General features: G+C 49.6%; 1 protein-coding gene and 1 long non-coding RNA gene across 2 annotated transcripts in view; one reads left to right on the top strand and one right to left on the bottom strand.

Annotated features, from left to right (window-relative positions):
- The window catches only part of LOC114603022 (uncharacterized), a 35589-nt gene extending 25942 nt beyond the window's left edge, over nucleotides 1-9647 (bottom strand). Inside the window, exons 1-5 of the mRNA XM_077932444.1 lie at nucleotides 9317-9647; nucleotides 8043-8524; nucleotides 7358-7439; nucleotides 3295-3377; nucleotides 2850-2976 (exon numbers count right to left, since the gene is read on the bottom strand). Coding sequence (XP_077788570.1) covers nucleotides 2850-2976; nucleotides 3295-3377; nucleotides 7358-7439; nucleotides 8043-8456 — 706 coding nt within the window. The 5' untranslated portion in view covers nucleotides 8457-8524; nucleotides 9317-9647. The remainder of the gene's footprint in view (nucleotides 1-2849; nucleotides 2977-3294; nucleotides 3378-7357; nucleotides 7440-8042; nucleotides 8525-9316) is intronic.
- Nucleotides 3300-4648, top strand: LOC114603046 (uncharacterized). Its single transcript, XR_013393797.1, has 2 exons — nucleotides 3300-3392; nucleotides 4294-4648. It is a non-coding gene; the product is annotated as an uncharacterized LOC114603046 (long non-coding RNA).
- Nucleotides 9648-12974: the final 3327 nt, after the last annotated feature.

Genomic DNA, 12974 nt, shown 5'->3' on the forward strand with positions numbered 1-12974 from the left:
TCCTTCAAAGAGAAACGAACTTGTCCAATCCTGTCTTGATTTTAGCTTTTTCAGACAGCTCTAAGTCCTTTTAAGAGCTACAAGTATATTTTTTTAGAGAACTTTAAAAATGAGACCAGACTTTCATAAATCCCTCCGATCACACTCTTGGCACTGATAGGGCTTCTCCCCTGTAAGATTTGTCTGATGGGAAGTGAGACTTTCTTTCCTGGTGAAGCTCTTTCGACATTCCAAGCACTGATATGGTTTCTCCCCTGTATGAATTCTTTGATGGGCAATGAGACTTTCTTTCCAGGTGAAGCTCTTTCCACACTCCAAGCATTGATAGGGTTTCTCCCCTGTATGAATTCTTTGATGGACAGTGAGACTCCCTTTCCTGGTGAAGCTCTTTCCACATTCCGCACACTGATATGGTTTCTCCCCTGTATGAAGTCTACAATGAGAAGTGAGATGGGCCCTCTGATTGAAGCTCTTTCCACACTCCATGCACTGATAGGGTTTCTCCCCTGTATGAATCCTTCGATGGGAAGTGAGTTGGGAGCTCTGACTGAAGCTCTTTCCACATTCCACGCACTGATAGGGTTTCTCCCCTGTATGAATCCTTTGATGGAAAGTGAGATGGGCACTCCGATTGAAGCTCTTTCCACATTCCACACACTGATAGGGTTTCTCCCCTGTATGAATCCTTTGATGGGAAGTGAAACTGTGCTTTCTAATGAAGCTCTTTCCACATTCCGCACACTGATATGGTTTCTCCCCTGTATGAAGTCTACGATGAGAAGCGAGATGGGCACTCTGATTGAAGCTCTTTCCGCATTCCAAGCACCGATAGGGGTTTTCCCCTGTATGAATTCTTTGATGGTAAGTGAGTGTGGCGCTGTTAATGAAGCTCTTTCCACATTCCAAGCACCGATAGGGGTTTTCCCCTGTATGAATTCTTTGATGGGAAGTCAAACTTATTTTCCAGGTGAAGCTCTTTCCACATTCCAAGCACTTAAAGGGTTTCTCCCCTGTATGAATTCTTTGATGGGAAGTGAGTGTGGCGCTGTTAACGAAGCTCTTTCCACATTCCAGGCACTGAAAGGGGTTTTCCCCTGTATGAATTCTTTGATGGGAAGTGAAACTTATTTTCCAGGTGAACTTCTTTCCACATTCCATGCAGTGATATGGTTTCTCCCCTGTATGAATTCTTTGATGGACAGTGAGACTTTCTTTCCTGGTGAAGCTCTTTCCACATTCCAGGCACTGAAAGGGGTTTTCCCCTGTATGAATTCTTTGATGGGAAGTGAAACACTTTTTCCAGGTGAAGCTCTTTCCACATTCCACGCAGTGATATGGTTTCTCCCCTGTATGAATTCTACGATGGGAAGTGAGCTTGGCCCTCTGACTGAAGCTCTTTCCACATTCCACACAGTGATATGGTTTCTCTCCTGTATGAATTCTACGATGGGAAGTGAGGTTGTGGCTTTGACTGAAGCTCTTCCCACACTCCAAGCAGTGATAGGGTTTCTCTTTTGTATGAATTCTTTGATGGACAGCCAAACTCTGTTTCCAGGTGAAGCTCTTTCCACATTCCAAACACTGATAGGGTTTCTTCTCAAGGGGATTTCTTTGATGGGAAGTGGAATGGGAGCTCTGAGTGAAGCCCTCTCCACAGTCTGAATCCTGATATGGCTCCTCCACTGTGTGGATTTCGTTGTAGTCTCCCTTGTTCTTCATTTCCAATTCATCACCATCTGAAACTAAGAGGCAAACGGATTAGAGTCTCGGGAAGAAGTGCAGCCCCAAATTACGGAACAATGCTCATTAATGCTTGGGACAGGGGAAGAACTGAAGGGATTTAGATGTTATAATATTCCTTTTGTTATGTCTAGTTTCGTATACAAATCAAGTTGAATACTAGATGTTTTCTCTCTCATGTTTTTAAAAGTACAGCTTAACCTGGTAACGTCATTTAAATATGGATCTGTACTATCTTCATAAATAAAATGTGCTTTCATTATTATCTAAAAGGTGGCCAATTTCTTTAGTGGCTAAAAATTTAATGATGATGTGCATCACCTTAAAGCAATTTTCATAAATTCTCGACATCACAGATTGCAGCAGAAACTTGTCATATCAGCATTGGTAATATTATTCAAGTTTCCTTACTTAAATGTTACATTATTGTGAGAAGTAACAGGGGACGAGGCAGGGGGCCTTCTCGGTAGGGGAACCCACCCTGTGGAACGCCCCCCCCCCATCAGATGTCAAGGAAATAACTATGCAACTTTTAGAGGACTTCTGAAGGCACCTCTGTATTGGGAAGTTTTTAATGTTTGATGTTTGATTATGTTTTTCTATTTGTTGGAAGTTGCCCAGAGTGGCTGGGGCCACCCAGTCAGATGGGCAGTGTAAAAATATTAATATTATCATTATTGTTACTACAGGGTTCACTGCCTAAGATTCAAAAAGCCTGGCTCTGTTTTGGGATGGAGTTTGTTTAGTTCAGTCGTGGAATCTCCAATGTCAAGCGACTCTTTGGTCATCCAGAGAGAGACAGAAGCAAGAACAAAAGCAGAAAACTTGACTGAAGCTACTTCAACATCCCAAATCACTCTGAATCCTACATTTAAGAAGGCCTGGGCAGTTCAGACAGCCTGATCATGGTTTTAAACAACAGAACTGGAGGAAGAATATTCACAGGGAAAACAATCAATAGCCATCCCTCCAAGGTTTGCTGTGGGAGTGTTAACATCCCAGGTGCTGTGGGTGGCGCTGTTGAGCCCCATCGAAATATCAGAGGTTTGTCACATAGAGAGATGTCTTGAATTACAAAACAGATAGGATGATCCAATAGGGAGCCCTACCGAGAGAGTCCAAGACCCCACGATTCTCCTCCATGACTTCCTTATGGAGAGCTCTCTGGTCAGGATCCAGCAACGCCCACTCCTCGTCTGTGAAATGGACAGCTACATCTTCAAAGCACACTGGACCCTAACAGAACAGGAAAAAGGCTGTCCTCTTAGAGAACATTCACTTGGCTCTGTTGTTGTCTACAGCGGCCAGACCCCTCTCTGCCTTCCTCATCCCTCCTCTCTCCTGCTGCAGCTTCTGCCTAGGAGTCTGGGCTGCTCTCTGCCACAGACTCCCTCTGCTCCCTGAGCCCTCTTCCCTCTCCAGCTTCAGACACCTCCTCCTCCTCCTCCTCCTCCTCCCAGTCGGCTCCCTCTTCTCTGGCTCCTCCCACCATTCCTCTGCATCCAGCCAGTCTGCATCCAGGCAGTCCTTCCCCACAATGCTCCTTCCCCCTACCTGATCTGGGTCCACAGCCGCTGCCTCCCCTCCACCACCATGAAAAGATGAAGGAGCAGGTCTTGGTGGCATCATTCCGTCATCTGGGAGAGACCAAGGTAAGTGGAAACCGTGAGCGCCTGCTTCTCTCAGAGGTGAAACAGTGCATCTCTCAGTACAGATGGGGCTTGTCAAAGTCTCCCCTGCTAGCTTCCGGTTCCGCTCTGCTTTAATGGAGGCAGCGGGAGATCGTTGGCAAAGGAAAAACAAGGATGATTGAGGGTAATTCTCCTCGCAAGTTTCCCTCAGGGACAGGGGGGAACGGGCTTCACTCCCAGTTTGTCTCGCTACCAGGCTCCGGCATGGATTGCGGGAGGCACGGAGGCGCTGAGTGCAAAAGCCCTTTGCCTGCCGAAAACACTCCTTTGCTGCCATTAAGAAGCAGAGGTTCTCCTGTCAATCAGAGCTCAATTTGGACTAATGTACAGGCGTTGCTGGAAGAGATGAGATCATAAACTGTGGAATTGAACCAGCTGCAAGGTCTTTAAGGTTTGAATTTGGGAATAAACTTCATTTGCTGCAAAAGACAGTGGGTGGGGGGAGGGGAGACTATGGCTTCTTTTTATAAAGTTTTCTTCTCTACACTAATGAATTGGTAGCCTGCGATTGAATACTAGTTCAAAATACACAGGTGAGCAGGGATGAAACTGGACTGCAGATATGGAATGTAACATCAAATGGAACTGTGTGTGTAAAAAGAAAAAGGAAAAAGGGAGGGAAGCTCTATTTTGCAAAATGTTTACGATGGAAAATTAGAGCTGACTCTTCCCCCTCCTGTATTATATACAGACTGAACTGATTAATGCTAAAAGGACTTGGAATTTAATTTAATTTAATTGGATAAGTGCGCATTTATCTTAGGCCAGACAGAGGGATGTAAGGAATCTGAAAATTGTGCAGGAGCTGATAAGGTTCATTACTGAGTCATTTGGAATTCTGACAGATCCCTCTCTTTCCCAGGCAGAGAAGAAAAATGGCGAAAACTGATTATTTATTGGGATAGTGTGATTTTTGCAGCTGCTGTTAAAGTTGCCAAACAACAAAGCACAGGACAGAGCGATGGAGAATTTCTGAAACCACAAGGGGATATTAGCTCCGCCCAAGGATTGATGGAGAACAGCAACAACCAGGAAAAGATAGAAAGAACATTTTACAAGGACAGGAAGAAATATCATGAACAGAAAGATTGCCACACACAGGAAGAGTAAGGATATCGCTGGAGTGCCTCACTTGTAGTTTTATATATTATTTGATGTTTCAATACAAATGGAAGTCATTAATATTGCAGGTGTTGTATAAAGGATTGTTATCTTGACAGGAGTGTAATTGAACTTAATAAGATTTTAGAATACAGAAATCGAGAAAATCATCAAACCATCGGTTTTAGCATGCGGGGGGCCACCTATATTATATACCATATTTTTCGCCCTATAGGACGCACTTTTCCCCCTCCAAAAATGAAGGGGAAATGTGTGTGCGTCCTATGGGGCTAATGCGTCCTATGGGGCTAATGTGCGTCCTATGGGGCTAATGCAGGCTTCAGGAAACTATCTGCAAGCCTTGGGAGCTCCGCGGGAGTTCCCGTCGGGCTCCCAAGGCTTGCGGATAGCAGCCTGCATCCCGAACCAAAGAAACAGTGGGGTGACTCAGAGGAGAAGATGGTGAAATGCAAACAGGGGACACAGAAAGGGCTGAACTCCTCAATGCCTTCTTTGCCTCAGTCTTCTCCGATAAAGAAAACAATGCCCGACCTGAAGAATTTGGAGCAAATGATTCAGCAGAGGAAACACAGCCCAGAATAACTAAGGAGATAGTACAAGAATACTTGGCTAGTTTAGATGTATTCAAGTCTCCAGGGCCAGATGAACTGCATCCAAGAGTATTAAAAGAACTGGCAGATGTGATCTCAGAACCACTGGCAGTCATCTTTGAGAATTCCTGGAGAACAGGCGAAGTCCCGGCAGACTGGAGGAGGGCAAATGTTGTACCTATTTTCAAAAAGGGGGAAAGAGAGGACCCAAATAATTATCGCCCAGTCAGTCTGACATCAATACCAGGGAAGATTCTGGAGCAGATCATTAAGCAAACAGTCTGTGAGCACCTAGAAAGGAATGCTGTGATCACCAATAGTCAGCATGGATTTCTGAAAAAGAAGTCATGTCAGACTAGCCTGATCTCGTTTTTTGACAGAATTACAACCCTGGTAGATGAAGGGAACACAGTGGATGTAGCCTACCTTGATTTCAGCAAGGCATTCGACAAGGTGCCCCAAGATATTCTTGTAAAGAAGCTGGTAAAATGCGGTCTTGACTATGCTACCACTCAGTGGATTTGTAACTGGCTGACTGACCGAACCCAAAGGGTGCTCATCAATGGTTCCTCTTCATCCTGGAGAAGAGTGACTAGTGGGGTGCCACAGGGTTCTGTCTTGGGCCCGGTCTTATTCAACATCTTTATCAACGACTTGGATGATGGACTCAAGGGCATCCTGATCAAATTTGCAGATGACACCAAACTGGGAGGGGTGGCTAACACCCCAGAGGACAGGATCACACTTCAAAACGACCTTGACAGATTAGAGAACTGGGCCAAAACAAACAAGATGAACTTTAACAGGGAGAAATGTAAAGTATTGCACTTGGGCAAAAAAAATGAGAGGCACAAATACAAGATGGGTGACACCTGGCTTGAGAGCAGTACATGTGAAAAGGATCTAGGAGTCTTGGTTGACCACAAACTTGACATGAGCCAACAGTGTGACGCGGCAGCTAAAAAAGCCAATGCAATTCTGGGCTGCATCAATAGGAGTATAGCATCTAGATCAAGGGAAGTAATAGTGCCACTGTATTCTGCTCTGGTCAGACCTCACCTGGAGTACTGTGTCCAGTTCTGGGCACCACAGTTCAAGAAGGACACTGACAAACTGGAACGTGTCCAGAGGGCAACCAAAATGGTCAAAGGCCTGGAAACGATGCCTTATGAGGAACGGCTAAGGGAGCTGGGCATGTTTAGCCTGGAGAAGAGGAGGTTAAGGGGTGATATGATAGCCATGTTCAAATATATAAAAGGATGTCACATAGAGGAGGGAGAAAGGTTGTTTTCTGCTGCTCCAGAGAAGCGGACAGGGAGCAATGGATCCAAACTACAAGAAAGAAGATTCCACCTAAACATTCGGAAGAACTTCCTGACAGTAAGAGCTGTTCGACAGTGGAATTTGCTGCCAAGGAGTGTGGTGGAGTCTCCGTCTTTGGAGGTCTTTAAGCAGAGGCTTGACAACCATATGTCAGGAGTGCTCTGATGGTGTTTCCTGCTTGGCAGGGGGTTGGACTCAATGGCCCTTGGGGTCTCTTCCAACTCTAGGATTCTATGAAGCCTGGGGCGCGCTGCACAGCAGATATCGGGCAGCCCCACAAGCTTGGGGGACAATGGGGAAGCGGAGCGTCACCATCCCGCTGTTCCCCGACCTGGTTTGCGGAGTTGCCTGCATCCCGAAGCCTTCGGGCAGATATCCGCAAGCCTGGGGAGACGGGCGCGACTTCCCGCAGGCTCCCTAGGCTTGTGGATAGTAGCCTGTTCTGGGGGCTGGGGTCGGGGGAAGCTCAGACTTCCCCCGCCCCCGCCCCGCGCCTGGGGGGGGGAAATAAATTTTTTTTCTTTATTTCCCTCCCAAAAAACTAGGAGCACCCTATGGGCCAGGGCGCCCTATGGGGCAAAGAATACGGTAATTTTATATCTTAAAGATTGGTATTAGTAATTATATTGTAATGTCACATTGTTATAAGGAGGCAATTATTGGACTGTAATTGTAAACTAATCAAATTACTATCGTAAACGTCTCCCCTGCTGAGTACATTTGGACATTTGTACCCATTTCACATAATAGTTGTGCAAAAATACATCTCCCCCCCCCTCTGAGCTCTGGGCTCCAGGTGTCTTCCCCCAAAAGATGTAAAGAACGCACAGATTAGTTTCGAAACCAAGAGAATGTGACAAAACGGGGGAGAAAACCCTCCTTCCTCCTTACCCAGAGGCCTCACTCTGGCGTCCAGCGGAGTCTTCTCTGCCTCCGAAGAATCAAGACCCATTTCTGCCAAAAGATCCTTCCTCTGAAACAGCAACAAGGATTCAAAACAGAGAATGGGGAGAAGGGTTAGAGAAGGAATGGCGGAGGCAAGCGATTTCGGGGGACAGAGGTGAAAGCTGCTTCCTGCTTCTGCTAGACTGGTGTCTGGGGTTGGCTGCCAGGACCATGAAACATTGGTCCTCAAGGATCTTCACTGACTCCCAGAACGTTTCCCAGCACAATTCAAAGTGTTGGCCTCAAAGGCCCAGTCTACCCACAGGAGCGTCTCCATGGACTGAGGTCCAGTTCGGAGGGTCTTCTGCTGATTCCCTCACTGTGATAAGTGAAGTTACAGGGAACCCGGCAGAAGACCTTCTCCACAGTGGCCCCCACCCTGGGGAATGCCCTCCCATCAGGTGAGAAGGAGATAAGAAAATGCATAACTTTTAGAAGACATCTGATGTCTTCTGATGCTTTTACATGTGCTGGAAGGCACCCAGCCACATGGGTGTCATTAATAATAATAATAATAATAATAATAATAATATGCTTTCCAAAAAAGGATGGGCCATTAGGAAATGATTTGGGAATACTCTCCCTCCTCTTTGGAGCCCCTTGGGAGTATCCAGAGGAAAGTCTCTCTCACCTGCTGCTCTGCCTGCTTCCTCTCCTCTGCCTGACTCAGGAGGAAACCTTCGGCCAGGGCCACCGCCTGGGAAGTGGTCTCCGCTCCACATTCCCTCACCCAGTTCTCCATCTCTGCTGGAAGGACAGCCAGGAACTGCTCCAAGATCACCAGGTCCAGCATCTGAGCTTTCGTGTGCCTTTCTGGCTTCAGCCATTGATGGCAAAGGTGGTAGAGTTGGCTGCAAACCTCTCGGGGTCCTTTGGCCTCCTGGAAGCAGAACTGCCTGAGCTGCTGGCTCTGCACCTCTGAGCAAGGGGTGTCCTCCTCACCCAGGATCTTCTGCACGGAGCTTTCCCCAAATCCCCCACTGCTCCCTGTTTCCATGGCATGGCCTCTTCCTGCTTCAGGGCCAGCTGAGTCTTGCTCATCCATCTGGGCTCCTGGGAAATCTCCAAGAGATCGGAAGGAGCCCCTTGGTCCTCTGCCAAGTTCTGTGTGTCCTAATGCAAGGTGCAAAAAATCCTATGAATCAAACACACTATTCTATTGTAAGATCAAAGCACAGCCAAGAGAAGAAGAATGTTCCCTGAGGAATCGTGGGGAGAGGAGGAGGAGGAAGAAGTCATAACTGTGAATGACAAGTGAGTCATTTATATGCCAGGGCAACAGTGGGGGTCCCTCCCAACCCCACTTCATAGTCCAGAGCTTCACCCCAACCCAGCCATATCTGCTTGGGTGGTTTGGTGAGCAGCAGGGCCCATGTCTAGCTCCAGCCACCGTCCCTTTGGCACAGACAGGATGTGGCCATGGGACTTCCTGCTCTGGATCCGATGGGAAGGTTGCAACGCCCTCTGGGTGGAACTGCCCTGGAAGACGCCTCGGAAACTGGACCCAAATGCAGCGGTTGGGTTCTCAACTGGGTTCCCTCTTTTACTAATGGCATTTCTATCCCACCTTTTTCTCCAACAGGTTCCAGGTGGTGTCAGGGACTGGACCCAAGAGGAATGCTGGAGACCCCCTTCCCTCCTCCTGAACCTTCCCGAGAAGAGGAGGACAGTATAGATTGACAACAGTGGTTTGCAGAAGGCCATAGTTCAGAGGCTGCAGAGGGGAGAAGCTGGGAAATATTGGGAGAGCAGCAGCAGGAGGAAGAAGCAGCACCAGGGGAGAGACAGCTGGCAGACTCCCTAATGGAGAAGCAATTCTGAGAATGCTCCTTTGGATGAGGAATGCACGTGGCCCCGGAGAAAGAGCCTTTTCTCAGCTGAAGAGGAAACAAAATCAAAAGTTACCTCGGCGTCGGGCTGCACAAAAGGAGAAGCTTCCCGGAGCTGCTTCCGAGGCCCGCCTTGGCCCCTTCCCGGGGCAGGGAGTTCCGCAGGCTTCCCCCGAGAGGAGCCCGGCAGGCGCAGGCGAGGCCGGAAGGGACGTCAGAGGGGAGGAGGGGGAGGAGCGGCCCGCCTTCCTTTCCTGTCCTCTCTAGGAAGCCAGCTCGGCGCCCCTTAACCCTTGGCGAGCTGCTCCCTCCCCGGCCAAGACGGTCCTTTCCAGGAGAGCCGGGATCGGGCCGAGCTTCGTGGGGAACCCCCGGGGGGAGGCGCGGGGCCAAGGCCGGAGAACATCCGGAGAGCCTGCAGGATCGGGCCGGGGGGAAGCAGCAAGCAGGATCGGGCTCCCGAGCCCCCCTCGCCCGGGGGTCCAGAGGATGAACTGGGCGCCGCAAGAAGCAGCAGCGGCGGCGGCGGCGCCTCCTCCTTCTCGGCCTCCTTCTTCCCGCAGCCTCGCTCTTGGTCGGCTTGGCCTGCTTGCCATATCCAGTGGTACCTCGGGTTAAGAACTTCATTCGTTCCGGAGGTCCGTTCTTAACCTGAAACTGTTCTTAACCTGAAGCACCACTTTAGCTCATGGGGCCTCTCGCTGCCGCCGCGCGATTTCTGTTCTCATCCTGAAGCAGAGTTCTGAACCCGAGGTACTATTTCTGGCTTAGCGGGGTCTGTAACCTGAAGTGTATGTAACCCGAGGTACCACTGTATTGATCTTTTCCAAACGTTTTCACAATAACCTCCAGGTCAAATACAGTGGTACCTCAGGTTGCACACGCTTCAGGTTACAGACATTCAGGTTACAGATGCTTCAGGCTACAGACTCCGCTAACCCAGAAATAGTACCTCGGGTTAAGAACTTTGCTTCAGAACAGAAATCACGCGGTGGCAGCAGGACGCCACATTAGCTAAAGTGGTGCTTCAGGTTAAGAACAGACCTCCAGAACGAATTAAGTTCTTAACCCGAGGTACCACTGTGTTTGGGTAGAAGGCGCTTGCTAACACGATCCAGAAGGAAGGCTGGCATGCATTAAGAAGCGCAGTACAGTGGTACCTCGGGTTACATGTGCTTCAGGTTACAGACTCCGCTAACCCAGAAATAGTGCTTCAGGTTAAGAACTTTGCTTCAGGATGAGAACAGAAATCGTGCTCCGGCGGCAGCAGGAGGCCCCATTAGCTAAAGTGGTCTTCAGGTTAAGAACAGTTTCAGGTTAAGAACGGACCTCCAGAATGAATTAAGTACTTAACCCGAGGTACCACTGTATTTCGTGTCGAAATGCCTGGCTCTCTTCCTCAATGCGCCTGATTCGTCCATCTGAAGGGAGTTTCTTTGCCTGCCTTTTTCTCCCGGACTCAAAGACCCCCAGACGAAGGAAGAGGAGAGTGGCAGAGCTCTTGCAAACTCGCCCCCTCCCTGGTTTTGCAGAGAAGAAGGGGGCCAGGACCCGCTGCTCCCTGACTCGGGGGTCCCCCCTGCAGGAAATGAACAGCTGCCCCCCATGCACACCCCCCCCCCCGGGACCCTGGCACGAGCGCCAACTGGAATAAAATACGGGGGGAGGCTGGCAAGCCCCGTCCCGCATTATCAACCACATGAAGAGGCACACCATTTGAATGGCAATGCCCCTCAACTGTGGGGTGGCTGGCCCCCCCTCAAATACTTTACTGCGCGGCTGAACCCCCCCCCCCTTCTCCTCAATGCACCCTAAGCGGGAAGAGAAAAGAGACTCGCCGGATCCCAAAAGGCGCCCCCGAGGCAGCACTTGCGGAGCAGAGAGGCAACACCCCCCCCCCTTGCAGGAAGGGATGGGGAGGAAGGGTCTTTGGCTCTGGGGGACCCGGCCCCCTTTATTCCCAGTCCTCTCTCGGAATCCAGCCCAGTTCCTTTGAACCCTGGGCGAGCCGGGCTCCTCCCCCCTCCCTCTGCAAAGCAGGAGCCCCGGGCATGGCAGCAGCACCCAGGGGGGGGTCTTCTCTGGGGGACCCCCTGGACCGGCTCCTGAGCTCTCCCTTCCCTTGGAAACAGAAGCAGGAGAAGCACGAAAGGCCCGGAGGGGGAGGGGGGCACTGCAAGAAGCTCTCCCGGCACCAGCCTGGCTTGACTTTGGCGTAAACTGCACCTTGAAAGGAGTGGGACCCTCAAGCGAGAAATAAGGCAATGCGACCTTTACTCGGAGGTCGAGGGAGGCTCTCCCCCCCCCCCCGCCCCATTTCATTCAGCCTTGCTCTTCCGGTGACAGAATAGCCCTGCACCCAGATTTTTCCGTAACACTGTGTAGAAACTTTATTTCTCTGGTATCCTTTGGGTGTCACTATGTAACCTTGCTTCTCCTGACTCACAAAGGAAACCCACCCGGGGAGTTGTGCCTTTTCTGTGTGTTCAGCAGATCCCAGGAAGAGCTGACATTGCCCCCTTCCTGGAGATGCAGAAGATGGCTGTGGCAGACAGAAAGAGAAGAGAATGGGAGAGGAGGAAGGCACCTCAAAGATGTCGGCTAGGTCGCTGGGAGATTTACGATCTGTTTTTCTACACGAATAAAGGCATTTAGAAGATAAGAAAGACACCGTGCGTGCAGCCTGATTTATTACACACACTCACAGCAACAGTTTCTCGCTGTGTATGCTCTGCTGAAAGTAGCTGATTCGGAGAGGTGAGCAGAAAGCGCTGAGGGTGGAAGCGTGTGGGCTCGAGAAGGAAGCTACAAAGGCTACAAGGACTGTGGCCACAACATTCCAAACATTCCACAAAAGGACATCTAGTCCAGTGTTTCCCAACCTTGTGCCTCCAGCTGTTTTTGAACTACAACTCCCATCATCCCTGACTAGCAAGACCAGTGGCAAGGGATGATGGGAATTGTAGTCCAAAAACAGCTGGAGGCACAAGGTTGGGAAACACTGATCTAGTCCAACCCCCTGCAATGCATGAATCTAAACTCAGTGACAGAGGACCATTCAATCTCTGCTTAAGAAGCTCTTTCGGAGGGAGTCTGATCCACAGTTCAACACGTCATGCAGTCAGAACGTTTTTCCTGATCTTTAATCAGAATCTCCATTCCTCTTATCTTGAAGCCGTTGGTTCAGATCCCACCTTCCAGAGCAGGAGAAAAGAAGGAGCACCACCAATTTGCAGCTTGGAGGCAGATGCTTGAGCAAGAAGTAGAACTTAATTTGTCAATTTTGAACATGCTGGCTGTCTCCTATTTGGGAGGTTGAGGGGATGGGCCTCTGCAGAAACAGGAGTGTAAATACCATAATAAAAGGTAAAGGTAAAAAGGTACCCCTGCCCGTACAGGCCAGTCTTGACAGACTCTAGGGTTGTGCGCTCATCTCACTCTAGAGGCCGGGAGCCAGCGCTGTCCGCAGACACTTCCGGGTCACGTGGCCAGCGTGACATCGCTGCTCTGGCGAGCCAGAGCCGCACACGGAAACGCCGTTTACCTTCCCGCTATAAAGCGGTCCCTATTTATCTACTTTGCACTTAAGAGTGCTTTCGAACTGCTAGGTGGGCAGGAGCTGGGACCGAAAGACAGGAGCTCACCCCACCGCGGGGATTCGAACTGCCAACCATACGATCGGCAAGTCCTAGGCACTGAGGTTTTACCCACAGCACCACCTGCGTCCGTTTTAC

This window comes from Podarcis muralis, chromosome 7 (genome assembly GCF_964188315.1).
Source record: "Podarcis muralis chromosome 7, rPodMur119.hap1.1, whole genome shotgun sequence".
Taxonomy (NCBI): domain Eukaryota; kingdom Metazoa; phylum Chordata; class Lepidosauria; order Squamata; family Lacertidae; genus Podarcis; species Podarcis muralis.